Below are 12,374 nucleotides of genomic sequence, written 5' to 3'. Positions count from 1 at the left end.
GAGAGAGTGTGTGCGAGAGAGAGAGTGTGTGCGAGAGAGAGAGTGTGTGCGAGAGAGAGAGTGTGTGCGAGAGAGAGAGTGTGTGCGAGAGAGAGAGTGTGTGCGAGAGAGAGAGTGTGTGCGAGAGAGAGAGTGTGTGCGAGAGAGAGAGTGTGTGCGAGAGAGAGAGTGTGTGCGAGAGAGAGAGTGTGTGCGAGAGAGAGAGTGTGTGCGAGAGAGAGAGTGTGTGCGAGAGAGAGAGTGTGTGCGAGAGAGAGAGTGTGTGCGAGAGAGAGAGTGTGTGCGAGAGAGAGAGTGTGTGCGAGAGAGAGAGTGTGTGCGAGAGAGTGTGTGCGAGAGAGAGAGTGTGTGCGAGAGAGAGAGTGTGTGCGAGAGAGAGAGAGTGTGCGTGAGAGAGAGTGTGCGTGAGAGAGAGTGTGCGTGAGAGAGAGTGTGCGTGAGAGAGAGTGTGCGTGAGAGAGAGTGTGCGTGAGGGAGAGTGTGCGTGAGGGAGAGTGTGCGTGAGAGAGAGTGTGCGTGAGAGAGAGTGTGCGTGAGAGAGAGTGTGCGTGAGAGAGAGTGTGCGTGAGAGAGAGTGTGCGTGAGAGAGCGTGTGCGTGAGAGAGCGTGTGCGAGAGAGAGAGAGAGTGAGTGTGAGAGAGTGTGCGCGTGAGAGAGTGTGCGCGTGAGAGAGTGTGCGCGTGAGAGAGTGCGTGAGAGAGAGAGTGCGCGTGAGAGAGAGTGCGCGCGAGAGAGAGAGTGCGCGCGAGAGAGAGTGCGCGCGAGAGAGAGTGCGCGCGAGAGAGAGTGCGCGCGAGATAGAGTGCGCGCGAGAGAGAGTGCGCGCGAGAGAGAGTGTGCGCGTGAGAGAGTGTGCGCGTGAGAGAGTGTGCGTGAGAGAGTGTGCGCGTGAGAGTGTGCGCGTGAGAGAGAGTGCGCGCGAGAGAGAGTGCGCGTGAGAGAGAGTGCGCGTGAGAGAGTGTGCGCGAGAGAGAGAGTGCGCGTGAGAGAGTGTGCGCGTGAGAGAGAGTGCGCGTGAGAGAGAGTGCGCGTGAGAGAGAGTGCGCGTGAGAGAGTGTGCGCGAGAGAGAGAGTGCGCGTGAGAGAGTGTGCGCGTGAGAGAGTGTGCGCGTGAGAGAGTGTGTGCGAGAGAGAGAGAGAGTGAGTGTGAGAGAGAGAAAGAGAGAGTGTGTGTGTGAGGGAGGGGGAGACAGAGGCAGAGACAGACAGACAGAGACAGACACAAAGCTCCCACTGAAAAAGAGACACAATGGCCATGATAATTAATCTCGTCCTCCTTCCTCCGCTGTGGATGAAATCGGTCCTCGCAATGCTGGCAGTCGTCCCCCCGTCCCCGCGCACACACACACACACACACACACACACACAGCCGCTCCGAGTTATCCTCGACCGCGCTGGGCTCCACAGAGCAGCCGGGCCGGGGACTCGGAGATACCCCAGTCGGATTGTTCGTTATCCCGTCACTTTTCCCTGCGGTGGAACGCCGATGTTACCGATCAGCGGTCCAGACGTCTCCAGCCGACTTGTGTCCTCTTTCCCCCGCTCCGTCCCCCACCCCCGTCCCCGTCCCCGCCACCCCCCCCACCTCGCTCCAAGCTAACTATCAGCTGGACGCTGGCTGAGGAAATAAGTCAGCATCTCTCCTTTGCCTTTCACCTTGACCAGGCCCCGAGACTGCAACTGGTATCCTTTGGCAGTCAGAACTTGCTGCATGTCACCCGTCACCTAGCGAGAGAGGGGGGGGGGGGGAAGAGAGAGAGAGAGGGGGGGTTAGCAATGCAGCACCAGCCATCACACTCCCTGTATCCCCTCCCTCCGCACTCACAATCCGCCAGGGTCGGCAGCACTGCGACCCTCTGGGTTACACCTTCTCAAGCGCTGGGGGAGTGTCGCACTGTGGGAGGGTCGGTGCTGAGGGAGCGCCGCACTGTGGGAGGGTCGGTGCTGAGGGAGTGCCGCACTGTGTGGGAGGGTCAGTGCTGAGGGAGCGCCGCACTGTGAGAGGGTCAGTGCTGAGGGAGTGCCGCACTGTGTGGGAGGGTCAGTGCTGAGGGAGCGCCGCACTGTGGGAGGGTCAGTGCTGAGGGAGCGCCGCACTGTGGGAGGGGTCGGTGCTGAGGGAGTGCCGCACTGTGTGGGAGGGTCAGTGCTGAGGGAGCGCCACACTGTGGGGAGGGTCAGTGCTGAGGGAGCGCCGCACTGTGGGGAGGGTCAGTGCTGAGGGAGCGCCGCACTGTGTGGGAGGGTCAGTGCTGAGGGAGCGCCGCACTGTGGGAGGGTCGGTGCTGAGGGAGCGCCGCACTGTGTGGGAGGGTCAGTGCTGAGGGAGCGCCGCACTGTGGGAGGGTCGGTGCTGAGGGAGCGCCGCACTGTGAGAGGGTCAGTGCTGAGGGAGCGCTGCACTGTGGGAGGGTCAGTGCTGAGGGAGCGCCGCACTGTGGGAGGGTCGGTGCTGAGGGAGCGCCGCACTGTGGGAGGGTCAGTGCTGAGGGAGTGCCGCACTGTGGGAGGGTCAGTGCTGAGGGAGTGCCGCACTGTGGGAGGGTCAGTGCTGAGGGAGCGCCGCACTGTGGGAGGGTCGGTGCTGAGGGAGCGCCGCACTGTGGGAGGGTCAGTGCTGAGGGAGCGCCGCACTGTGGGAGGGTCAGTGCTGAGGGAGCGCCGCACTGTGGGGAGGGTCAGTGCTGGGGGAGCGCCGCACTGTGTGGGAGGGTCAGTGCTGAGGGAGCGCCGCACTGTGGGAGGGTCAGTGCTGAGGGAGTGCCGCACTGTGGGAGGGTCAGTGCTGAGGGAGTGCCGCACTGTGGGAGGGTCAGTGCTGAGGGAGTGCCGCACTGTGGGAGGGTCAGTGCTGAGGGAGCGCCGCACTGTGGGAGGGTCGGTGCTGAGGGAGCGCCGCACTGTGGGAGGGTCAGTGCTGAGGGAGCGCCGCACTGTGGGGAGGGTCAGTGCTGAGGGAGTGCCGCACTGTGTGGGAGGGTCAGTGCTGAGGGAGTGCCGCACTGTGGGAGGGTCGGTGCTGAGGGAGCGCCGCACTGTGGGAGGGTCAATGCTGAGGGAGCGCCACACTGTGGGGAGGGTCAGTGCTGAGGGAGCACCGCACTGTGGGAGGGTCAGTGCTGAGGGAGCGCCGCACTGTGGGAGGGTCAGTGCTGAGGGAGCGCCGCACTGTGGGAGGGTCAGTGCTGAGGAAGCACCGCACTGTGGGAGGGTCGGTGCTGAGGGAGCACCGCACTGTGGGGAGGGTCAGTGCTGAGGGAGCACCGCACTGTGGGAGGGTCAGTGCTGAGGGAGCGCCGCACTGTGGGAGGGTCAGTGCTGAGGGAGCGCCGCACTGTGGGAGGGTCAGTGCTGAGGAAGCGCCGCACTGTGGGAGGGTCAGTGCTGAGGGAGCGCCGCACTGCGTTTTCTTGTGTGCAACACACTTGCAGGCTGCGTTTCAGAAAGCGTTTGACAAAGTCCTGCACAAGAGATTATATTGCATGGGATTGGGGGAAGCGTATTGAGATGGATAGAAAACTGGTTGGCAGAGAGGATACAAAAAGGAGGAATTAATGGGTGCTTCTCAAATTGGCAGGTACTAACTAGTGGGGTGCCACAGAGATCAGTGCTGGGACCCCAGCTATTCACAATATATATTAATGATTTGGATGAGGGGGCAACATGTAACATCTCAGTTTCCAGATGGCACCAAGTTGAGTGGGAGGGTGAACTGTGATGAGGATACAGAGATCCTCTGTAGGGTAGCACAGTGGGTTAGCACTGCTGCTTCACAGCTCCAGGGACCCGGGTTCGATTCCCGGCTCGGGTCACTGTCTGTGTGGGAGTTTGCACATTCTCCCCGTGTCTGCGTGGGTTTCCTCCGGGTGCTCCGGTTTCCTCCCACAGTCTGAAAGACGTGCGGGTTTAGGTTGATTGGCCATGCTAAAAATTTGCCCCTTAGTGTCCTGAGATGCGTAGGTTAGAGGGATTAGCGGGTGGATCTGGGGGTAGGGCCTGGGTGGGATTGTGGTCGGTGCAGACTCGATGGGTCGAATGGCCTCTTTCTGTGCTGTAGGGTTTCTATGATGATCCTTCAGAACGAGCTGGACAGGTTGGGTGAGTGGGCTAATCATTGGCAGATGCAGTATAATTTGGATGAGTGTGAGGTTTTTCACTTTGGAAGCAAAAACAAGGCGGCAGATTGCTACCCGAGTGGGTATAAATTGGGAGAGGGGAGTGTGCAGAGGGACCTGGGTGTCCTTGTGCACCAGTCGCTGAGGGTAAGCATGCGGGTGCAGCAGGTGGTGAAGAAGGCTAATGGTCTGTTGGTCTTCATTGCGAGAGGTTTCTCGAGTAGAGGAGCGAGTGATGTGTTGCTGCGATTATACAGGGCCTTGGTGAGGCCACACCGAGAGTATTGTGCGCAGTTCTGGTCTCCTTTTCTGAGGAAGGATGTTCTTGCTCTCGAGGGAGCGCAGCGAAGGTTTACCAGCCTGATTCCCGGGGGACTGATGTATGAGGAGAGATTGACCAGGTTAGGATTGTTTTCACTGGAGTTCAGACGTATGAGGGGTGGAATCTCATAGAGACTTATAAAATTCTAACAGGACTGGACAGGGTAGATGGAGGGAGGATGTTCCCGATGGTGGGGGGAGTCCAGAACCAGGGGGGGTCACAGTCTGAGGATTGGGGGGAGACCATTGAGGACGGGGGTGGGGAGATATTTCTTCACCCGCTGAGCCTGTGGAGTTCATTCCCACAGGAAGGAGTTGACGCCAAAACATTGAATGTATTCAAGAGGGGGCTGGGTGTCGCACTGGGGGGCGAACGGGGGTCAAAGGTTATGGGGGGAAAGCAGGATTAGGCTGTTGGGTTGGATGGTCAGCCGTGATGGCGATGGATGGGGGAGCAGCCTCGAAGGGCCGAATGGCCTCGTCCTGCTCCTATCTTCTATGGTTCTATGTATCTCGTGCACACCCGTCTCTAACCGTGCTCCCAGCCTGTGTATTCCCATCTCTAACCGTGCTCCCAGCCTGTGTGTTCCCGTCTCTAACGGCGCTCCCAGCCTGTGTATTCCCATCTCTAACCGTGCTCCCAGCCTGTGTATTCCCATCTCTAACCGCGCTCCCGGCCTGTGTATTCCCATCTCTAACCGTGCTCCCAGCCTGTGTATTCCCGTCTCTAACGGCGCTCCCAGCCTGTGTATTCCCATCTCTAACCGCGCTCCCAGCCTGTGTATTCCCATCTCTAACTGCGCTCCCGGCCTGTGTATTCCCATCTCTAACTGCGCTCCCAGCCTGTGTATTCCCATCTCTAACGGCGCTCCCAGCCTGTGTATTCCCATCTCTAACGGCGCTCCCAGCCTGTGTATTCCCGTCTCTAAGCGCGCTCCCAGCCTGTGTATTCCCATCTCTAACTGTGCTCCCAGCCTGTGTATTCCCATCTCTAACCGCGCTCCCAGCCTGTGTATTCCCATCTCTAACGGCGCTCCCAGCCTGTGTACTCCCATCTCTAAACGTGCTCCCAGCCTGTGTATTCCCATCTCTAAGCGCACTCCCAGCCTGTGTATTCCCATCTCTAACTGCGCTCCCAGCCTGTGTATTCCCATCTCTAACCGCGCTCCCAGCCTGTGTATTCCCGTCTCTAACCGCGCTCCCAGCCTGTGTATTCCCATCTCTAACCGCGCTCCCAGCCTGTGTATTCCCATCTCTAACCGTGCTCCCAGCCTGTGTATTCCCGTCTCTAACCGCGCTCCCAGCCTGTGTATTCCCGTCTCTAACCGCGCTCCCAGCCTGTGTATTCCCATCTCTAACCGCGCTCCCAGCCTGTGTATTCCCATCTCTAACGGCGCTCCCAGCCTGTGTATTCCCATCTCTAACTGTGCTCCCAGCCTGTGTATTCCCATCTCTAACTGTGCTCCCAGCCTGTGTATTCCCATCTCTAACGGCGCTCCCAGCCTGTGTATTCCCGTCTCTAACCGCGCTCCCAGCCTGTGTATTCCCATCTCTAAACGTGCTCCCAGCCTGTGTATTCCCATCTCTAAGCGCACTCCCAGCCTGTGTATTCCCATCTCTAACTGCGCTCCCAGCCTGTGTATTCCCATCTCTAACCGCGCTCCCAGCCTGTGTATTCCCGTCTCTAACCGCGCTCCCAGCCTGTGTATTCCCATCTCTAACCGCGCTCCCAGCCTGTGTATTCCCATCTCTAACCGCGCTCCCAGCCTGTGTATTCCCGTCTCTAACCGCGCTCCCAGCCTGTGTATTCCCATCTCTAACCGTGCTCCCAGCCTGTGTATTCCCATCTCTAACGGCGCTCCCAGCCTGTGTATTCCCATCTCTAACTGTGCTCCCAGCCTGTGTATTCCCATCTCTAACTGTGCTCCCAGCCTGTGTATTCCCATCTCTAACGGCGCTCCCAGCCTGTGTATTCCCATCTCTAACCGTGCTCCCAGCCTGTGTATTCCCATCTCTAACCGTGCTCCCAGCCTGTGTATTCCCATCTCTAACCGCGCTCCCAGCCTGTGTATTCCCGTCTCTAACCGCGCTCCCAGCCTGTGTATTCCTGTCTCTAACCGTGCTCCCAGCCTGTGTATTCCCATCTCTAACGGCGCTCCCAGCCTGTGTATTCCCGTCTCTAACCGCGCTCCCAGCCTGTGTATTCCCATCTCTAACGGCGCTCCCAGCCTGTGTATTCCCGTCTCTAACCGCGCTCCCAGCCTGTGTATTCCCATCTCTAACCGCGCTCCCAGCCTGTGTATTCCCGTCTCTAACCGCGCTCCCAGCCTGTGTATTCCCGTCTCTAACCGTGCTCCCAGCCTGTGTATTCCCATCTCTAACCGCGCTCCCAGCCTGTGTATTCCCATCTCTAACCGCGCTCCCAGCCTGTGTATTCCCATCTCTAACCGTGCTCCCAGCCTGTGTATTCCCATCTCTAACCGTGCTCCCAGCCTGTGTATTCCCATCTCTAACCGCGCTCCCAGCCTGTGTATTCCCGTCTCTAACCGGGCTCCCAGCCTGTGTATTCCCATCTCTAACCGCGCTCCCAGCCTGTGTATTCCCATCTCTAACCGCGCTCCCAGCCTGTGTATTCCCGTCTCTAACCGCGCTCCCAGCCTGTGTATTCCCGTCCCTAACGGCGCTCCCAGCCTGTGTATTCCCATCTCTAACGGCGCTCCCAGCCTGTGTATTCCCATCTCTAACCGCGCTCCCAGCCTGTGTATTCCCATCTCTAACCGTGCTCCCAGCCTGTGTATTCCCGTCTCTAACCGCGCTCCCAGCCTGTGTATTCCCGTCTCTAACCGCGCTCCCAGCCTGTGTATTCCCATCTCTAACCGCGCTCCCAGCCTGTGTATTCCCGTCTCTAACCGCGCTCCCAGCCTGTGTATTCCCGTCTCTAACCGCGCTCCCAGCCTGTGTATTCCCGTCTCTAACCGTGCTCCCAGCCTGTGTATTCCCGTCTCTAACCGCGCTCCCAGCCTGTGTATTCCCGTCTCTAACCGCGCTCCCAGCCTGTGTATTCCCATCTCTAACCGCGCTCCCAGCCTGTGTATTCCCGTCTCTAACCGTGCTCCCAGCCTGTGTATTCCCATCTCTAACGGCGCTCCCAGCCTGTGTATTCCCATCTCTAACCGCGCTCCCAGCCTGCCTGTTCCTCTGCGGTGTACCGCAGTGTGTGGAACATTACCTGAATCTTGTCTGGGACGCCGGTGCTGTCCATACGGCTCGCCACATTAACGGTGTTTCCCCAGATGTCGTACTGGGGTTTGCGAGCCCCGATCACTCCCGCCACCACCGGCCCGATGTTCAGACCTGAGGGACAGGAAGGAGACGGATAGAGACAGAGTCCAACCTGGAGAGAGACAGTATCACCGTGCTAATCTGCTCCTTAGTGTCCCAAAGATGTGTAGGTTAGGGTGGATTGGCCATGCTAAATTGCCCCTTAGTGTCCAAAGATGTGTAGGTTAGGGGGATTGGCCATGCTAAATTGTCTCTTAGTGTCCCAAAGATGTGTAGGTTAGGTGGATTAGCCATGCTAAATTGTCCCTTAGTGTCCAAAGATGTGTAGGTTAGGGTGGATTGGCCATGCTAAATTGTCCCTTAGTGTCCAAAGATGTGCAGGTTAGGGTGGATTGGCCGTGTAAATTGTCCCTTAGTGTCCAAAGATGTGCAGGTTAGGGTGGATTGGCCATGCTAAATTGTCCCTTAGTGTCCAAAGATGTGCAGGTTAGGGTGGATTGGCCGTGCTAAATTGCCCCTTAGTGTCCAAAGATGTGTAGGTTAGGGTGGATTGGCCATGCTAAATTGTCCCTTAGTGTCCAAAGATGTGTAGGTTAGGGTGGATTGGCCATGCTAAATTGTCCCTTAGTGTCCAAAGATGTGTAGGTTAGGTGGATTGGCCATGCTAAATTGTCCCTTAGTGTCCAAAGATGTGTGGGTTAGGGTGGATTGGCCATGCTAAATTGTCCCCTTTATATGTGGGGTTACGGGGATAGCAGTGTCTTTATCTGTGTGTGGAGGTATCGATGTATGAGTGTCAGTGTGTGTGTCTGTGTCTCAGAGTGTGCGTGTGAGAGTGTGTGTGTGTGTGTGAGAGAGAGTGTGTGTGTGTGTGCGTGTGAGAGAGAGAGTGTGTGTGTGTGAGTGTGAGAGAGAGTGTGTGTATGCGTGTGTGTGAGAGAGAGAGTGAGTGTGTGTGTGCGTGTGAGAGAGAGAGAGAGAGTGTGTGTGCGTGTGAGAGAGAGAGTGAGTGTGTGTGTGTGTGCGTGTGAGAGAGAGTGTGTGCGTGTGAGAGAGAGAGTGAGTGTGTGTGTGCGTGTGAGAGAGAGAGTGTGTGTGTGTGCGTGTGAGAGAGAGTGAGTGTGTGTGTGCGTGTGAGAGAGAGAGAGTGTGTGTGCGTGTGAGAGAGAGAGAGAGAGAGTGAGTGTGTGCGTGCGTGTGTGTGAGAGAGAGAGTGAGTGTGTGTGTGTGTGTGTGAGAGAGAGAGTGTGTGTGTGTGTGAGAGAGAGAGTGAGTGTGTGTGTGCGTGTGAGAGAGAGAGTGAGTGTGTGTGTGCGTGTGAGAGAGTGAGTGTGTGTGTGCGTGTGAGAGAGAGAGTGAGTGTGTGTGTGCGTGTGAGAGAGAGAGTGAGTGTGTGTGTGCGTGCGAGAGAGAGAGTGAGTGTGTGCATGCGTGTGAGCAAGAGGGTGCGTGCGAGAGGGTGCGTGCGTGCGAGAGGGTGCGTGCGTGCGAGAGGGTGCGTGCGTGCGAGAGGGTGCGTGCGTGCGAGAGGGTGCGTGCGTGCGAGAGGGTGCGTGCGTGCGAGAGGGTGCGTGCGTGCGAGAGGGTGCGTGCGTGCGAGAGGGTGCGTGCGTGCGAGAGGGTGCGTGCGTGCGAGAGGGTGCGTGCGTGCGAGAGAGTGTGCGTGCGAGAGAGTGTGTGCGTGCGAGAGAGTGTGTGCGTGCGAGAGAGTGTGTGCGTGCGAGAGGGGGAAGGCGCGCGAGAGAGGGGGGGAAGGCGGGAGAGAGAGGGGGGAGGGCGGGGAGAGAGGGGGGAGGGCGGGGGAGAGAGGGGGGAGGGCGGGGGAGAGAGGGAGGAGGGCGGGGGAGAGAGGGGGGAGGGGGGGGAGGGCGGGGGAGAGAGGGGGGAGGGCGGGGGAGAGAGGGGGGAGGGCGGGGGAGAGAGGGGGGAGAGAGGGGGGAGGACGGGGGAGAGAGGGGGGAGGGCGGGGGAGAGAGGGGGAGGGCGGGGGAGAGAGGGGGAGGGCGGGGGAGCGAGGGGGAGGGCGGGGGAGAGAGGGGGAGGGCGGGGGAGAGAGGGGGGGAGGGCGGGGGAGAGAGGGGGGGAGGGCGGGGGAGAGAGAAGGGGGAAGGCGGGGGAGAGAGGGGGGGAGGCCCTGTGCTCACTGACCGATCTTCATCTGGAAATTGTTGAAGGAGTGCTCGTTAATATATTTCATTTGGTCCATCAGTCGCGTGGCGTAGTCGGCCAGGGCCATGATGTGAGATTTTCCAGTCCTGTCATACGTGGAATCGTTCAGCCCCGAGGCTGCCATGTAGGTGCTGCCGATGGTTTTAATCTTCTCCAGCTGCCGAAACTGGTCTTCACTGATAATCTATCGAGGAGAGACACACGGTGACACTCACAAATCCTCCGAGAGAGCCCGCTGACTGAGTACCCCACACACACACCCTCACACTCACTCACACACACACCCTCACACACACACCTCACACTCACTCACTGACACACACCCTCACACTCACTGACACACACACCCTCACACTCACTCACACACACACCCTCACACACACACCCTCACACTCACTGACACACACACTCTCACACTCACTCACTGACACACACACCCTCACACTCACTGACACACACACCCTCACACTCACTGACACACACCCTCACACTCACTGACACACACACCCTCACACTCACTCACTGACACACACCCTCACACTGACACACACACCCTCACACTCACTGACACACACACCCTCACACTCACTGACACACACACCCTCACACTCACTGACACACACACCCTCACACTCACTGACACACACACCCTCACACTCACTGACACACACACCCTCACACTCACTCACACACACACCCTCACACTCACTCACACACACACCCTCACACTCACTGACACACACACACCCTCACACTCACTGACACACACACACCCTCACACTCACTGACACACACACACCCTCACACTCACTGACACACACACCCTCACACTCACTCACACACCCTCACACTCCCTCACACACACACCCTCACACTCACTGACACACACACACCCTCACACTCACTGACACACACACACCCTCACACTCACTGACACACACACACCCTCACACTCACTGACACACACACCCTCACACTCACTGACACACACACACCCTCACACTCACTGACACACACAACCTCACTCACTGACACACCCTCACACTCACTGACACACCCTCACACTCACTGACACACACAACCTCACTCACTGACACACCCTCACACTCACTGACACACCCTTACACTCACTGAGACACACACACACTTACACTCACTGAGACACACACACCCTTACACTCACTGACACACACACACCCTTACACACGCACACCCTTACACACGCACACACACGCACACCCTTACACACGCACACACACGCACACCCTTACACACGCACACACACGCACACCCTTACACACGCACACCCTTACACACGCACACCCTTGCACACGCACACCCTTACACACGCACACCCTTACACACGCACACACCCTTACACACGCACACCCTTACACACGCACACACACACACACACCCTTACACACGCACACACACGCACACCCTTACACACGCACACCCTTACACACGCACACCCACGCACACCCTTACACACGCACACCCTTACACACGCACACACACGCACACCCTTACACACGCACACACTTACACACGCACACCCTTACACACGCACACACACACACACGCACACACACGCACACCCTTACACACGCACACACACCCTTACACAGGCACACCCTTACACACGCACACACACGCACACCCTTACACACGCACTCGCACACACACGCACACCCTTACACACGCACACCCTTACACATGCACACCCTTACACGCGCACACCCTTACACACGCACACCCTTACACACGCACACCCTTACACACACGCACACACACGCACACCCTTACACACGCACACACACCCTTACACACGCACACCCTTACACACGCACACCCTTACACACGCGCACACACACGCACACCCTTACACACGCACACCCTTACACACGCACACACAAGCACACCCTTACACACGCACACACACGCACACCCTTACACACGCACACTCTTACACACGCACACACACGCACACCCTTACACACGCACACCCTTACACACGCACACCCTTACACATGCACACCCTTACACACGCACACCCTTACACACGCACACCCTTACACACACACACCATTACACACACGCACACCCTTACACACGCACACCCTTACACATGCACACCCTTACACACGCACACCCTTACATACGCACACCCTTACACATGCACACCCTTACACACGCACACCCTTACACACACGCACACACACGCACACCCTTACACACGCACACCCTTACACACGCACACACACGCACACCCTTACACACGCACACCCTTACACACGCACACACACGCACACCCTTACACACGCACACACTTACACACGCACACCCTTACACACGCACACACACGCACACCCTTACACACGCACACCCTTACACACGCACACACACGCACACCCTTACACACGCACACACACGCACACCCTTACACAGGCACACCCTTACACACGCACACACACGCACACCCTT

At 58.2% G+C, this 12,374-nt stretch overlaps 1 protein-coding gene across 1 annotated transcript in view; it reads right to left on the bottom strand.

Moving 5' to 3' along the window:
* Window positions 1-1,591: 1,591 nt before the first annotated feature.
* LOC144491128 (adenylate cyclase type 6-like) overlaps window positions 1,592-12,374 on the bottom strand; it is a 14,404-nt gene continuing 3,621 nt past the window's right edge. The window contains exons 2-4 of the mRNA XM_078208805.1: window positions 9,867-10,071; window positions 7,666-7,790; window positions 1,592-1,725 (exon numbers count right to left, since the gene is read on the bottom strand). Coding sequence (XP_078064931.1) covers window positions 1,597-1,725; window positions 7,666-7,790; window positions 9,867-10,071 — 459 coding nt within the window. The 3' untranslated portion in view covers window positions 1,592-1,596. The remainder of the gene's footprint in view (window positions 1,726-7,665; window positions 7,791-9,866; window positions 10,072-12,374) is intronic.

This window comes from Mustelus asterias, unplaced genomic scaffold (genome assembly GCF_964213995.1).
Source record: "Mustelus asterias unplaced genomic scaffold, sMusAst1.hap1.1 HAP1_SCAFFOLD_4516, whole genome shotgun sequence".
Classification (NCBI taxonomy): Eukaryota; Metazoa; Chordata; class Chondrichthyes; order Carcharhiniformes; family Triakidae; genus Mustelus; species Mustelus asterias.
Note: the sequence above shows the minus strand (reverse complement) of the source record. Positions and strands in the feature narration are given on the sequence as shown.